Raw genomic sequence first — 16,550 nt, forward strand, 5'->3', positions numbered from 1 at the left:
TTAAGGAAAAGTCTTTCTTTAACTTTTCCTATGACGTTATGCAGCAAAGACAAGATGAAATACCTAGAACAATCAAGAGCTACTTTAGAAGATGGTGGTTTGAGTCAGCCAAAATAGATGAGATGCTTCACTGAGAAAGACGATAAGAAACAGCCAAATTAGATGGTACTATTTTAAGTCTATACAAGAGTGTAATGGTTCAGGGTTGAGGTACGATGAGAATGTGGCTGCATATGTTGCAATTTACCTTGAGAGCCCTTGAAAAGTGAGAGAATTCATAGTGGTTTTCTATTATAAGAATATGTCAAGTAAATTTAGGAAGCAGAGCGTGCCGGAAAATCTTAGTACATGAGATTGCTGGCTGGCAGAAGAAAAGACAGACCTGATGTTAGGCTGCAGAGGGATGCTAAGTAAAATAGTAGCTATTAAACTACTACGCAACAAGCACAGTTGCATGGTACTGCAACAACATGCAGACAACCAGTCATGAAAAAGCTGAAGGAGCTTCAAGTGAGATACCTGAATCATGTGAGGTGATAGGACAGAGAACAAGAGAGGCTCCAATTGGATGGATAATAAGATCTAGCAGGCACAATACAAGGACATTCAGAAAAAGATGGTCTATGAAGAAGGATGGCATCATCCTAGTGTGTATGTGCAGAAAGAAACAAGAAAAAAGAAATCAAACAAAAGGACAAGACAAAAGTGCAGTTCTGAGTAACTGAATTCTGGATTACACTAAGCACTGTAGGCATCTAAACTGTTTCTGCTGACAGAACTGCATTTTAGACCTTGGTCCTAGCTTCTGTGTGCCTCAGTATTCCAGTAATAAAGGGATAATTTCTCTTTTTCAAAGTGATATGGTAGGGTCCTCAAATACTGTGGTATAAGAAATTTCTGCAAGATGAAAAAGATATTTTAATCAGAAAAGCAGAGACCAAAATGACCATAACAGAATGCATCTTTCCTGATGAAATTCAGTGGAGACATAGGACTTGCCAGCACATAAATGTACACTGCACCATTTTGCTGTTAAACCAGAGCATGTGCGAGTAACCTTATTTTAGCCTGGGTGTAGTGCAAAAATCTCTTAGTAAAACTAATGAAAGTTTACTTATAGATACAAACTGAATAATAATCATGCATAAGCATTTATGACAGGAGGTGATAAATGTCTTATATCCTTGATAAAAGTAGGGAGCCTAATCTGAACTTGAAATGTTCTGGTTGGGTATTTACACTCTAGGCTACAGATGTGCCTAACCGATTATAATTTTGAAAGAGTGAAGAGAGCTCCAGTACTTGGCAGGAAGACTCTTCCACAGACTAAATCTTTAGGACTGGCTTCAACATAAATGCCAGATATGAAACTTTTATGGGGGGACAAGATGCACAATTTAATTTTTAATGATCACTTAGTAGAGACTCTGATCTATCTCATCTGAGAGACTTTCTAGCTACCTGCTAGCATATTGGATCATTATTATCTCAAAGAAAGAGTGAATTCCCACATCACCTGGTGTGGCAATGTAGGACAGTGAATGTGGTGCCTGCACAGGAATTGTAGGTTTTGTTCCTCCCTTTTCCACTGACCTGCTGTGCAGCTCACGTAGCACAGTTCACAAGTCCTCATCTGTGCTAGTTTTGCTGTCTCTTAAGTTCTGGGGTACTTGGTGCCACCTTCCCTTTCCTTTGATAAATTCTATTAAGTAGGAGCTAAATATTACCACAGGTACTACTCACTGAGGCTATTTTTTGACGATCTCATTTTCACTGCAGGTTTCTGGTTGGTGAGCTGAATATGCCAAGTCCTAAATATGTGATGAAATGGCAGTATGAGATAAGATGTGCTATACTGCACATATCAGTAGGAGAATGAAACAGAGAAATTGTATCAGCAAGGCTATTTTGGAGCAAACATTCCTGACTTGAAATTTTAAATCCATTCTTAAATGAACATCTTTTAAAATAGAAACCTCTAACACAAAGAATGATCTATAATCATAGTAGTGTAATGTACGTAATCTGTTTGTAATGTACTGTCCTACTAATGTAACGTAATCTGTTTATGTTAAAATAATACAGATCCAGAAACACTTTCAATTGCCTACATTTATAATGGATTTCCCTTAAAGTACCCAAACATTTCTTTTCTACCAGGAACATGCTCTGCTCAGCTTTTATTCAATTTGATTTAATCCCTCTAATGATGAAGAGGACAAGGATGCTCAGCAAGTTAAATGGATGGCAGACCTTTGTAACAGCTTGCTTGCTCTGGACTTAAAGACCACTTACATCAGATGATACTTTCAGATGTCCATTTGTAAAAACTGATATACTCCAGGGTATACTTAGGATTTAACAGGTTTTCAAGAAATAGGTTGAAAAGACCAGTGGATATCCTATCTGATAGCGCGGCATCTTGTTTAACTGAACATTTTAAGATAGTGTTGCTTGTTTGTATTCAAACCTCTCATAGTTTTTATGAAGAACAAACTATTGTAGGAAGTGACATGATGGATATGTGCAATAAGATAATTTTCTTTCCACGATGTCACAGTTGGAAAAGGAATTTTTAAGCTGCTCTAGAAATTGAAAGCATTTATGGATAGAATAGCCAAATCTGATATATTTAAATTGGCAGCATGCTACATTTATGAAAGCCAGCTTTTCTATGGAGGACACAAAAATTGTCTCCTACAGATATGTCTCTATGGTGTGCTAAAGTCATAGTTGCACAAAACCAAGGGTGGTGATATTTTCTTGCAGACAAAATCAATAGCTTGTGGCTGGTGCTTCCTGAAACAGTATACCAGGGATCTTCCTTGCTAGTGCTGTGCAAAGCCCTCATAAAGCTATGAAATACTTTGCTACTCACATGAATCACTATTGAAATATTAGAGGTATGTGTATCCAACCGTATCTTTGTGCCTGAATCCAGCAAATTTTATTAAGAGAACTGAGCGCTGGACGTGTGAGTGCGCATGGGGCTGGAAATGCTAATGGCTGTGAAACTTAGGATAGCGATGTCATCAAGCAGTGCAACTCGTGCTGCAGATGACATGGGTCTTAGGCCTCCTTCTCCATCCCCAGCCTCCCCCCCAGCTTCTGTGTTATCCAAAGCCTGTGCCAAGTACCTTCAAAAAGACAGGAGGTTCATTGTCTGCCCTGGACGAGCAGGAACACCCGTTTCACAAGGAGCGGGGAGCGCTGGCTGCGCAAGGCAGCGGGGTGGCCTGGGCCGCACGGTTTCCAGCAGCCTCAGAGCACTGAAAACGGCAAGAGGAGCTGCGATTCCCGCAGCAGAGCTGCGCAGGGTGTCTTCCCAAGGACCCGCCGGTAGAAGCAGGGCACACCTGGTCCGGAGGTAGCCCTGCGCGAGGAGAAAGCTGGGAAACCTTAATTTTACAGCCCGTATGTGACATGACAGGTCGCGGCTTTACGACGCTCCGAGATTTCTTCACGGTCTGTTAAAAATATTAACCAGCACACTGCTGAGGGGGGAGGATCAGAAAGCTCCAGCTGAGCCGTGGGGTGGCGGGGGCACCACCTCTCAGCACGCCCGCCGAGCCGGGCGTCAGGGCACGCACCTTGGGCAGCCCCACCGGCCCGGAGACCCTTCCCTTCCGACACCCTTCCCCTCCGAGACCCTTCCCTTCCCCGTCCCGTCCCGTCCCGTCCCGCCCCGCCCCGCACACCCTGGTGGACGCGGCCCGCTCCGCACCGGGGCTGCGTCCCGCCTCGCCTCGCCCCGCCCCGCCCCAGGCCGCGCACCGCGGGCAGGGAGAGCGCGGGCAGCCCCCTGCCTCTGCCTCCTCCTCCTCCTCCTCCTCCTCCTCCTCCTCCTCCTCCTCCTCCTCCTCCTCCTCCTCCCGCCCAGCCCGGCCCGGCCCGCCCGCCCGCCCACCGCAGCTATAGGGCCGCCCTGGGGGTGGCGAGGGCAGAGCCCGGCGCAGGATGGCCGCGGCGCCGGGCTCCCCGCTTCTCTGGGCGCTCCTCCCGCCGCTCCTCACCCTCTGCCCCGCGCAGCCGGACCCCCCCGGCTCCCGCGGGATGGGGCTCAGCCTCCACCCGCCGTACTTCAACCTGGCCGCGGCAGCCAGCATCTGGGCGACGGCCACCTGCGGGGAGGCGGCGGCGGGCGGCGGCGGGCGGCCGGAGCTGTACTGCAAGCTGGTGGGGGGGCCGGCCGCTGCCCCCCTGGGCCGCGCCATCCAGGTAACCGGGCGGGGCCCCCCTCTCCTCCCCTCGCACTGTGTGTGTGTATGTGTGTGTGTGTCCTTTTTGGGCGTGTGTCCCCCCACCCCGGCGGTGCTGGCGTTACCCTGGGGTGCGTGGTCTCGTTTTCTCGAGTGTTTTCTCCTGGGTGGGTGAGTGCCACGGGCAGGGCAGGGGAGCGTGGACCAGCGGGACCCCACGCAGGGAAGCAATGGGCGGGGCGGAGGCGGGCAGCGGCGCTTCTGCCCTCGCCCCTGCCCCCGCCCCCCCCGGTGTCCCGGCACCCTCCGGAGACCCCCCGCCGCCGCGGGGAGCGGCTGCCGCCCCCCGGCCCCGCAGCCGCTGCCGGTGCCCACGGTGCCGCGGCTGCTCCCGGGGATGCGTGAGCCGCTCGTCCCGCCGGGCGGCTGGAGGTGGCCTAGGGAGCACCCACGCGGTGTTTTGTGGTCCGCGGAGAGCAGCATGATGCTTCTGGGAGTAAGGCAGCGAGCCTGGCGTGGAGGGGGAATGGATGGGGGACGTACTGCACTGGTAACCTCTCGCTGGAGAGCAGGCATCTTCCCGGGCGGGCGGTGGGAAAAGAAGTCCGGTTTTAGTCGGGTGGCTTTGTGGTATTTTACAAGCACTAAATGCGAGGCTTCTCGTCTATGCCTTGGATTGCTTGTGGGAGGAAGCCAGAGATTCCTTGGGACACTGACAGGCAGGATAAGCTCGCAGCACAGTAAGGATGATGATGTTCTCTCCTAGCATAGCATAAGATTGTTACACGCATTTTCTGCCAGTCACGAGAAAGACAACAATAAGTGGCAAAACTCCTGGCAAGGGGTTAATGGAAATATATTCTTCCTTTGTTAGAAACTTGTATGAACATGTCTGTTAAGGAAGGAGTAACAAATGCACCAAACTCTGTGATGTACTGCGATGGGTGTTCAGTATCAGTTTGATCAGAACTTTGTTAAAGGGGGGACTTTCCTAAATCCTCAGACCTTCCAAAGTTATTTCGTTTGTGTTCTGTCTCGGAGGGAGGAGAAGAGAGCCAGAATGAAATGGCAATTTGAAAGGGATTTTGAAAGCTTTAAGGTCCACTTTCTGACTCCAGGCAATACAGAAAGAATGCAAGTAAATTTTTAGCATCTTGGAAGAAGGGTTAGCATTTCAAAGTCTTACGAGGTGTTTCTATGTTTTCATAGTGAAATAACCCTTCGTATCTGGTTTCAGAAGAGGTTGCAATGGATAAGAGTGTTTTTCTCCTTTTGTTTTAATGGGGACAGATGCTCAAGAGAGGCAGAGAGGGCTAAGATGGTGCAGCGTATGTACTCTTTGTCATATGCGGGAAGGGAGCATACACCATCACACAGCCTGCCGTCACAGTTCATTAGGCAGCCACATCCAGCAGCATGCTTTGCCCTGAACTTCTCTCTGCCATGCCTCCCTGCCTCACCGTGAAATCTCAGTTTACCTTACCTCTGTGTAGTGCCCTCCATCACAAAAAGCTTAAAGTGCTTTGGAGATGCTTACAGGCCGAGTAATACACGGTTTTACTAATAGGAAAACTGGGCCACAGGTATTACATGCTTAAACTAAGATTACAAAAAAAGGTTGTGATGATCAGGATACTGCTTGGTCCTCTGTTTCTAACACACCTCTGAAGCTTAGGCATACATCCCTCCATACTGAACACAACACCCATATTTAAAATTGCCTGAAACCACCGGGTGAATAGCAAGCCCAATCATCTCTGCCACATTCTCAGCAACATGCTATAGCCCACTGCCGCAGTGAAATCTCACACTAACGTGCCTTGGAATATCAGAAATCACAGTACAACAAAAATCAACAAAGCAGACACCAGAATAAACATGTCAAACAAGTGGACCAAAGCCTGTTGTGTGATGCATTGCCATTGATGTCTTCTGTAATTGTTCCCTTTATATACTAAAACCCAACTGGAAATGAGGATTTCCTCTATACAGGAAGAGGCTAGGAAGTGTGGGGGGGGGACTTCCTCTTGTTAAAATATTTGCCTTACAGGTTCTAGGTTAGAGGGCCGTTATTGTTCATGCCCTATTCAAGTTCCCAGAAGGACTACTGATAGCTCAGCCCTGGCACAAGGAAGCATGTTGTGCCTCCTATAGTGTTTGGGCAAGCATGGATACAGCAGCATTTCTCTCTGTTTTTAACAAAGCCCCATTGAGATACATAACATGAATACTTCTGTGGTTTACCAGTAGTTGTTGTGGTTCAAGAAAGGTTGGAAAGCCTTTCAAAAGGCCAGGGAAATCCAGCCACGGAAAATGTGATAACAGTACAATGTATGTATTATCGAGGCACTCTACCTCACAAGTTCAAAGACACTGTAGGTAAGAGAATCTCTTCTTTTGTGGAAAGTTGGAGAGAAGTGCATTAAACTCTTACAGAAGCTGAGCTTACATAGAAGGATTTAAAATCAGCATAAGTATTCACGTGTTGCTTCTTAAGAATCTGAGGGAAGGTCATGTGGCTTTTACATAAAGTGGTAGGTGTACTAGCCACCGTGTCAGGCCAGTTCAAGTTAAAGCAATGCTGTACGCTTGAGTCGCTCACTTTTGGGGTCTCTACAAGGCTGGATTGCAGCTGTTGCTCTGTGAACAGGGAAATTGGAAAGAAGGTGCAGAGGGTGACCCTCATTCTGATGAAGGGAGCAGACAGCTCTGTTGCCAGTGCTTTCCCAAGCACTGAAAATAAGGCAAAGAGAGAAAGAGCAGTCCCAGCTTCATTTCTACTGCTGTGCCATTGGCCTCTCTCGTTCAGCTTGTCATTTGGTGATGTGTCTTTTAGTGTAGTACCCAGCAAATCCAGAAAGAGCATTCAGAGGTCATTTAAAGCTCTTCTGTGAGGTGATCGGTGGGGTGGACAGTCCCTTCACGGGCAGTTCAACCGAGGCTCTTAAGGTAGTGCTGGACATATGCTGTGGAAAGCAGTATGTTTCCCTTATTTAGCACTTTGGCAAGTGGGACAATGACTTAATAAGAAGACTGTTGAGTGAAGAGATGCACTGTAGTGTAAAATATTTCAGCAACTGGTAGATAAATGGCATGCCTGGTTTTGTCTGCCAATCTGTTCGCAGTGGTGTGCAGGTGTGAATTAAACTGCATACCTGTCCTGCCCTGCCAGTGGGCGCAGAACTGCTAGATATTAAATATAGTGAACAAATCCTTCATTGTTGCCACTTTCTATAACTTACAGGGGAGACATTTTTATCCCTGGGTGTCTCTGGTCCACACTGGCATATTTCAGCGAACTCCTTCATGCAGTTCCAGTTTTCTCCTTCCCTCAGGAGACCCAGGGGAAAGGAGGGTGGCAAGGTCACCAGCAAATGCACACCTGCCTGCCTGATGAACTGCAGCCAAAATCAAACAAAGTCTCGAGCCCCAGTCTCCTGGATTGGAGATGTGTCCTGTAGCAGACAGGCTGAGCACGGCGTGCCTGAGATACTGCCAGTGGGAAGCAGGGAAGGCTGCTCTGGCCAATAATTTATTTTCTTTCATTTTTTGTTTTGCTGCCTTGTTGGCAGGGTTGCTGGAATGTACTTTAAATAACTGAAACTCCATCTGTTGCAATAAAATTCTTTGAATTATGTGCCCAAAAAGAAAAAGATGGTATCTTGAGTTCAGATCAAGTGCTCTGGTATACTGAAATCGCATAGGTGCGTGTAAATGTAATGCTTGCATTTAATCCTCCCCATTGTTTTCTGCTCATTCAGCCTTTCTTTGAGTCTGTTTCCAGATCAGAGCTGAAACTGCTGTAGCAGCAACTGTTGCCTGTGTGTTTCCAGCCTGATCATTGTGAATGTGAATTTGGATCTAAAGACCATGTTTCGTGCACATTATAAAACTATTTAGGGAAGCTTGTACTGTTGTAGCACATATATGTCAGAACTCCAAGTATGCATTTGTCAGGAAAGATGCTCTGATGCGGTGGTAACTGCAGTTATTGGTGCATAAATTGATTTCTCAGTGTATTGATTTTGCAGATAGTGACAGGATGTTCTCTGTTGTCACTGCAGACACTGACAATGTTGCCTGTAGCTAGCATGGGCTGATGTGGTGTCTACTGCAGCAAACTGTATCTGAATCCAGCAGTGTCCTGGCATATTGTAGCTAGTATGAAAATCAGCCAAGCCATCTTCTCTAACAGAGCTGGAGGAGAATCGTGTTATAACATGACCCCAGACATAGTTAACCAACCTATGTATGTGAGGATTTAGTAAGTCTCTAAGCAACTCTTTGAATTCTCAAGAGTTAACCCTCAGCCAGGTTGACACCTGCAGTGCTGAATTAGAACAGCTAACGGTAGCCATGTCTGCTGGAAGCAACATTATATTCTGGGCTTTCAGAAGAGCAGGATGAGGACAGAACCATTGCTAGATGCAGATCCTGAAATTATTAGTACTGATGCAGAAATATTCAGCGAACATCTATGTTTTGTATTTGAAAGACACAAGATGGTGTATTTGTATCACATGTGAATGATGAAGTAGTTTCCAGTCCATTAGTAACTATGGCAGATGTTAAACAAATTCTGCTAGAGATAAACATCTTAAATTCACCAAGCTTGCAAGACTGTACCCAGCATGTGAGAGCCTTAATGTTTAATAGAGAGAGCCTCTATTAAAAGTGGACAAGTATGATTGCTCTGGTTACTTTACACTGGTTACTCTGACAGCAGCGACAAACAAAATAAAGACCATTATATGGGATTCTGTTAATACTTAAAAGGTAGGAATATACTTCGTGCCAGGCAACATGGGTTTGGAAACAACAAAAGATTTGTCACGTCTTTTTGATGAAAATACGCTTAGCTAAATAAAGAGAATGGTGTAAATACTATGTTATTTAAAACATGGGTCCAACACAGTGTCAGGAACTCACAGGCTGAATGGATTAAGCAACTGTTGGACTGAAGTAACCATTAAGAGGGTACTGCCATTTAATGAAAATATCATTTTTCTGTTGGGGTTGTACAAAGATCTGTGCCTGGCACAGTGTAGCATTTTCACTGATTGTCTCCACCCAGTGACAGGAGTAAGAAGTGAATGGGATGCTAAAAATATCCCTTAATAACTAGTTATAACACTTCAGCACTAATCTTAATAGACTGTAAAATGCAGTTTCTTGAAGATAAAAATATAACTTTTGGGGCAAGCCAAGATGCCAAATTAAAAGACAGTTAAGTTTCCTGAAGTTTATTCATCATTATTGTACACATAGTACAAAGAGCTTTAGAAACTATCAAAGAGAGATTATCAGGGCATCTCTGGAGTGTGGCTTTAGTTGTGGACTGGAAATTGGGCAGTAACTTCTGCAAATGAAGATACAAGGGGATTCTTTAAAGGGAAACTTAAAGAGAATACTCTAAAGGATCCATTGCATTTTTCATGAGTACGTATTGTTCAGAAGTCTCTGATTCAGAATGTATTATAATGGCATGAAAAAATGAAAGCAGTTATTATAAAATTGTAACACCAAACTTACAGGCAAGTAACAGATTATTTTTTATGTTTTTTTTAATACCAGGCTATGTACGTATGTGGATATTTCACAGTCTTTTAGGATAATTGAGGATAATTTGTGTGTTGGTCTTAATCCAGTTTTAAGAATCTTTGTTTCATTAATTTCCTGCAGACACCCCTGCAGATGTAATATAGGTAATTTCACCAAAGTATCAATAAATTTGTTACTAAAGAAAGACTTATTGTAGTTTCCTTTAAAGAGTTTTCTGAAATTTTAGTTTGTACCATAAAATTTAGTGTGTTTCAGGGTAGAAATGTGTAATTTAATCGCCAAGGGAATAGTTTATACATTAAAAATTATACTCTATAAAGAGAGAAACAAAACTTAACCCCATTTTCAGTCAGCGCTCTAGTTCAGAATCTCAGTTAACAACAGCATGCTTCTGCAGTGCATAAGATTTCAGCTGAGACCATCCTTTTAATTTATTGTGTTTCAGGGACAGTTTTGTGATTATTGCAATGCTGCTGATCCCAGTAAAGCTCACCCGGTAACCAATGCAATTGACGGCACAGAGCGCTGGTGGCAAAGTCCTCCTCTTTCTATGGGCTTGAAGTACAATGAAGTCAATGTCACTTTAGATCTGGGACAGGTAAGTGCATGAGCTATTGGATGAGGTTTGATCATTTCTTGCATATATATACAAGCTTTGCAATGGGGAGGGATCTTTGAACTGATGATTTTAACTTCCAACACCACAGCTTTTTTGTCTGGTTTATGTTCTATATTTTTTTACCAAGTTAACTTTATTAAAGTGATTATTTTCCTTCAGGAATTTTGATTATATGGGTTCTTGCCACTGGCATCACACAAATTTAATGACTCTGTGCCTTCTTGCACAGAGACTGTAACTTGTTAACCTGAGATTACGGGGGGACTGCTCAGTTGAAACTGGGGCTCTACCTTCCCTTTCATAGTCTACTTTTCCATGGGCACAGAGAGAGAGAGAGAGAGATTTCATGATCTCTTACCATGCACACATTTTGAGAATAATGTTTGGAGTCTATTTTAGCCTCAGGGGTCCTTCTGGTTTCTCTATCATCCCAGCAAGATCTTCAAGATAGAAAAATACTGATGACATGGTCTAAAAAGGAAGGGACAGCAAAACCAGTGTAATGTGAATTAGTAATGTGACAGTAACATGAACACCCGTCTTTCCTCTGGAGGTGATAGGCAAGTAGCTAACAGTAAAGCCTCTGTATCTGTCTGTATTTTAAATCATAGGGATGAATTCTCAGCTGCTATAATTGGGCGCTGATCCAGTGAAATTAGTTACGCTCTGCAAGTTCACACCAGCTGAAAATACATGACTATAAATATATGTTGGGGGGTGCAAAATACATGTATACATATGCATATATATTTTGGACAGTAGTAACTGTTTATTGACTGATTATATAGGACAGGATTTTTTGAATAGGTATTCAATGTAGTTGGCAGCAAGGGGAGGAATAACTAAGGAAAAATGTTTCTCTGTGAGACTTAGCTGCCATTTTGTCAGGGATTCAGGTGCAAATTATTTTACATCTTCTGTTACATGGGGTTTTAATGCTCCTGTCCCTCACATGACTGGAATGTCTCTCATTTTGAGGATATCTTCATTCAGTGTTTTTGGATCCGGTATAGCAGCAGTGCAGAAAGGCCAGACAACTTAAGATAGAGAATGTCAGTAGTTAAACTAAACTGCTGTGATTTTTGAATTTGCATTTCTATTAATTAAATTAATAACACACCTGTTTTCTTGATTGCTTTTTTCCACCGTACCACAAAAAAAGGGAGAGCTATGTAGCAGCTGATGAATTTTTAGGCCACAGCATCCACATTAGCCTAGCACACAGTGGTTGTGTTGCTCTTTCAGTTAGACCGTACAGTTGAGGAGTGTTGCATTCCCTGATGCTTTGTGCTCCTGTGAAGTGAGTTGCTCAGTCATTCTTTCCCAGCAAACGGTAGGGAAGTGTGTCTTTCAGCCTGGGCATACCGTGTAGGGACACTGAATGCAGAGCAGGGTGCTGTGAATAGGCATGGGAAGGCAGTTAGCTCCCAGTAAAGCAGACCTTACCTTCTGAGCTGCTTGCATCCATCGTGGTCTCTGCAAGATGCAGGATTAGGGTTGCAGGCTGTAATTTGTCTTGCGGTGTAATCCAGCATATTTGTGACCAACACTTGTGCATCATCATCATCATCCACTAGTGTAGCACATTGCTCCATCCAAAACTTCTGTTCCTCCTGTGTACTTGTTAGCTTCTTTGGCGGACCTACTGACAGACACTTTATCTTTTACGTGTTGAGTAAAATTCTGAGAAACCTCCTTCTTTCAGAGGAAGGATATGAACTCAGTGCCCTTTTCTCATGGGACTCCTTGGAGACCAACCGCTGTGTGCTAAAATTCCTGTAGTTATTAAAGGATTTCTCAGCGGGAGGCTGTGTGTTTCTCTTTACTCTGGAAAAGTCACCTGGAAAAGTGACTCTGAACTCCCTTACTTGGAAACGAGGGAAATCCAAGACAAAGGTCAAAATGACTTCAGGTCTTGTGATAAGGAAGGGATCATTTTAGTTGGTGGATGGATGAGGGTTAAGTAGGATTCATGTGAATTCCCCCCCCCCCCCCCCCCCCCCTTCATGGACATTCTCTCATATCTGCGTTCAGTCAGTTAAACCTTAATCTCAGCATTTGTTTGAACTTGAGATTCACTTTTGACATTTTGCCTAGTATTCTCACACCCCAAATTCATACAGTAGTGCACAATACTAATAATGAGGAAGAAAATTAAATACTGTGACAGAGTAAGTCTACTCAAGTAAACAGTCACGTGAACAGGTAAACACTGAGACCCCAGTTCACCTTACCTTGTTTCAGGGTCCAAAAAATTAAGAGCTTAATGTGTGTTAGTCATGCAGACTTTCTCAGTAGTTGACAGAGCCAGAAATTTTCAGAGTGCAATTTCCCCTCAGGTGAGCTGAAATGAAGGGTTTGTTTTTTAAGGAAAAATAAATATTCTTAAAGTTAGATGTGTGCCTAAATATCTTGCAGAACCACAGGCTGTAATGCTGAAAAGGTAGCAGGGATATAGGCTAATAGCTTGGAATTAGAAGGTAGGGAAGCCAAGCAGCTGGGATCACTTGCCAGGGAAGGTGGCATTGACAAGGCAATTGGAAGAGGGACACAAGCCATCAGCCTCTGGAGGCGACTCCTGTCAAGTGTGAAGGAAAGGTACCCCTTTAAGGAAGATGTTATATGTCAATCAAGCAAGTGGACAACCATGGAAAAAGGTATCCAATATCTGAGGGAATTAGCTGTGCTAGAGACAATTCATCATGATCCGGACAACCCACAATTACCCAAAGATCCAGACGAAGTCCAATGCACACGACCCATGTGGCGGAAGTTTGTACGGAGCGCACCATCGTCCTATGCCAACTCACTGGCAATAATGACCTGGAAAGACGAAGAGGCACCGACAGTGGATGAAGTGGCTCACCAACTCCATCAATACGAAGAAAATCTCTCCTCCTCCCTACAAGCCTGCATTTCGGCTGTGGAGAAGCTGTCCGAGGATTTCCAGCAATTCAAAGAGGAGATGTCCTGTTGCCCACCTGTAAGGACCAATGTCTCAGCTATTAGGAGTGAGCGCTCCTCTGCCCAAGAGAGAGAATATAGAAGGTACACACCGCGAGGTGCCCTGTGGTTTTACTTATGTGATCGTGGAGAGGACATGAGGAAATGGGATGGAAAACCTACCTCGGTCCTAAATTCACGGGTACGTGAGCTGCGAGGAAGAAACACCACAAAAGGGGATTCTACCAGGAAAAATGCCGCTCCGGTTTCCAAACAGAGTAGAAGGGTGTCCTGGTTTCAGCTGGGATAGAGTTAACTGTCTTCCTAGTAGCTGGTACAGTGCTATGTTTTGAGTTCAGAGCGAAGAATGTTGATAACACTGATGTTTTCAGTTGTTGCTCAGTAGTGTTTAGACTAATGTCAAGGATTTTTCAGCTTCTCATGCCCAGCCAGTGAGAAAGCTGGAGGGGCACAAGAAGTTGGCACAGGACACAGCCAGGGCACCTGACCCAAAGTGGCCAACGGTGTATTCCATACCATGTGACGTCCCATCCAGTACAGAAACGGGGAAGTGGGGGGCAGGGATTCGCCGCTCGGGGACTGGCTGGGTGTCGGTCGGCGGGTGGTGAGCAATTGCACTGTGTATCATTTGTACATTCCAATCCTTTCATTATCGCTGTTGTCATTTTATTAGTGTTATCATTATCATTATTAGTTTCTTCTTTTCTGTTCTATTAAACCGTTCTTATCTCAACCCACGGGTTTTGCTTCTTTTCCCGATTTTCTCCCCCATCCCACTGGGTGGGGGGGAGCAAGTGAGCGGCTGCGTGGTGTTTAGTTGCTGGCTGGGGTTAAACCACGACAAAGGGCTGATCTTATTTCTGATCCTCTTGAAGGGACTTCTGAGCCAATTTTACGAGAAGTGAATACTGGATACTCTGACCAGAATTAGAGGGGCCCTGCCTCCAGCCAGGTGGAGGAAAGGGATAGCTGGGTCTATTGGACTGCGTGGATTCGATGGCCTGGCACGTTAGACCCACAGGAGTATAAGGCTCTAGTAGACACTGGCGCACAGTGTACTTTAATGCCATCAAGTTATGAAGGGGCAGAACCCATTTGTATTTCTGGTGTGACAGGGGGATCCCAAGAGTTAACTGTATTGGAAGCTGAAGTAAAGCCTAACTGGGAATGAGTGGCAGAAACACCCCATTGTGACTGGTCCAGAGGCTCCGTGCATCCTTGGCATAGACTATCTCAGGAGAGGGTATTTTAAGGACCCAAAGGGGTATCGATGGGCTTTTGGTATAGCTGCCTTGGAGACGGAGGGCACGGAACAGCTGTCTACCCTGCCTGGTCTCTCTCAAGACCCTTCGATTGTGGGGTTGCTGAGGGTTGAAGAACAACAAGTACCAATTGCTACCACGACGGTGCACCGGCGCCAATATCGCACCAGCCAAGACTCTCTGATTCCCATCCACAAGTTGATTCGCCAACTGGAGAGCCAAGGAGTGATCAGCAAAACTCGCTCACCTTTTAATAGTCCCATATGGCCCGTGCGGAAATCTAATGGGGAATGGAGACTAACAGTAGATTATCATGGGCTGAATGAAGTCACGCCACCGTTGAGTGCTGCTGTGCCAAATATGTTAGAGCTTCAACATGAACTGGAATCAAAGGCAGCTAAGTGGTATGCCACAATTGACATTGCTAATGCATTTTTCTCCATTCCTTTGGCAGTGGAGTGCAGGCCACAGTTTGCTTTCACTTGGAGGGGCGTCCAGTACACCTGGAATCGACTGCCCCAGGGGTGGAAACACAGCCCCACGTTGGGCGCCAAAAAGGACTGTCGTGGTTTAACCCCAGCCAGCAACTAAACACCACGCAGCCGCTCACTCACTCCCCCCCCACCCAGTGGGATGGGGGAGAAAATCGGGAAAAGAAGCAAAACCCGTGGGTTGAGATAAGAACGGTTTAATAGAACAGAAAAGAAGAAACTAATAATGATAATGATAACACTAATAAAATGACAACAGTAATAATGAAAGGATTGGAATGTACAAATGATGCGCAGTGCAATTGCTCACCACCCGCCGACCGACACCCAGCCAGTCCCCCGAGCGGCGAATCCCCGCCCCCCCTTCCCCGTTCCTATACTAGATGGGACGTCCCATGGTATGGAATAACCCGTTGGCCAGTTTGGGTCAGGTGCCCTGGCTGTGTCCTGTGCCAACTTCTTGTGCCCCTCCAGCTTTCTCACTGGCTGGGCATGAGAAGCTGAAAAATCCTTGACATTAGTCTAAACACTACTGAGCAACAACTGAAAACATCAGTGTTATCAACATTCTTCGCATACTGAACTCAAAACATAGCACTGTACCAGCTACTAGGAAGACAGTTAACTCTATCCCAGCTGAAACCAGGACACTCACTGAATAGTTGTCCTGTTCATTATTTTGACGCAAGGCTCCTTCTTCTGCAAACAAAATATGGAAATGTTTCTGTATATGCAAAACATGACAAAGAGTAAGGTATATATGTGTGCAGGGAAGCAATGACTGAGTTGTAAGTTTGTCACCAAATATTCACAATTAGAGGAAGCAGAACTTAGTGCAGTGTCAAAAGCTTTTAATTTACTGTGTTCCTGCCATTATATCTTTAAGACTGAGAGCGGAGTCCCAGTGGAGCCTTTTGCCATGGTCTGATGACAGTATTTAATTGCATAGTTGCACCATGATGGAAGTTTGAGCACTCGGTACCATGGAGTTGGAACAGAACACCCACCTGCTGCTGCTTCTGTTCCACAAGGGCTACGGGTGATTTTGAAAGTTGAAATCCCTTCAGGACGTTGAAGCTTTCTGCTAGAAAAATGCTCATTTTGCTGTACTCTGTAATATGAGAAAAAGCAAAAACCTTAAAGCAAAAGCCCTGCTTTACTTCCTTTTCTGACTTTTTCTACTATAGTTACATTTCTAATCAATCACAGTCCTTCTGAATAATAATTATAATGTTGATCCCTGAGGCAGTTTCTCCATCCTGTTAACATACCTGCTTATACTGTGGCTATTCCTGACTTGTTTAAAATAGTTGGATCAAATGAAGTCTCATTTATTCCTTTAATTGGTCCTGATATTCCCAATGTAGTTTTCAACATATTTTAAACTTCTGAAACCAGAATATCTGACTGAAGTTCATTGCCCTTCCTCTGACTCTTTGGATTGCCTAATTTT

General features: G+C 44.9%; 1 protein-coding gene across 1 annotated transcript in view; it reads left to right on the forward strand.

Moving 5' to 3' along the window:
* Positions 1-3,957: 3,957 nt before the first annotated feature.
* Positions 3,958-16,550, forward strand: part of LAMA3 (laminin subunit alpha 3) — a 124,412-nt gene continuing 111,819 nt past the window's right edge. Inside the window, exons 1-2 of the mRNA XM_052787573.1 lie at positions 3,958-4,218; positions 10,207-10,359. Of these exons, the coding sequence (XP_052643533.1) occupies positions 3,958-4,218; positions 10,207-10,359 (414 nt within the window). The remainder of the gene's footprint in view (positions 4,219-10,206; positions 10,360-16,550) is intronic.

Source organism: Harpia harpyja, chromosome 5 (genome assembly GCF_026419915.1).
Source record: "Harpia harpyja isolate bHarHar1 chromosome 5, bHarHar1 primary haplotype, whole genome shotgun sequence".
Lineage (NCBI taxonomy): Eukaryota > Metazoa > Chordata > Aves > Accipitriformes > Accipitridae > Harpia > Harpia harpyja.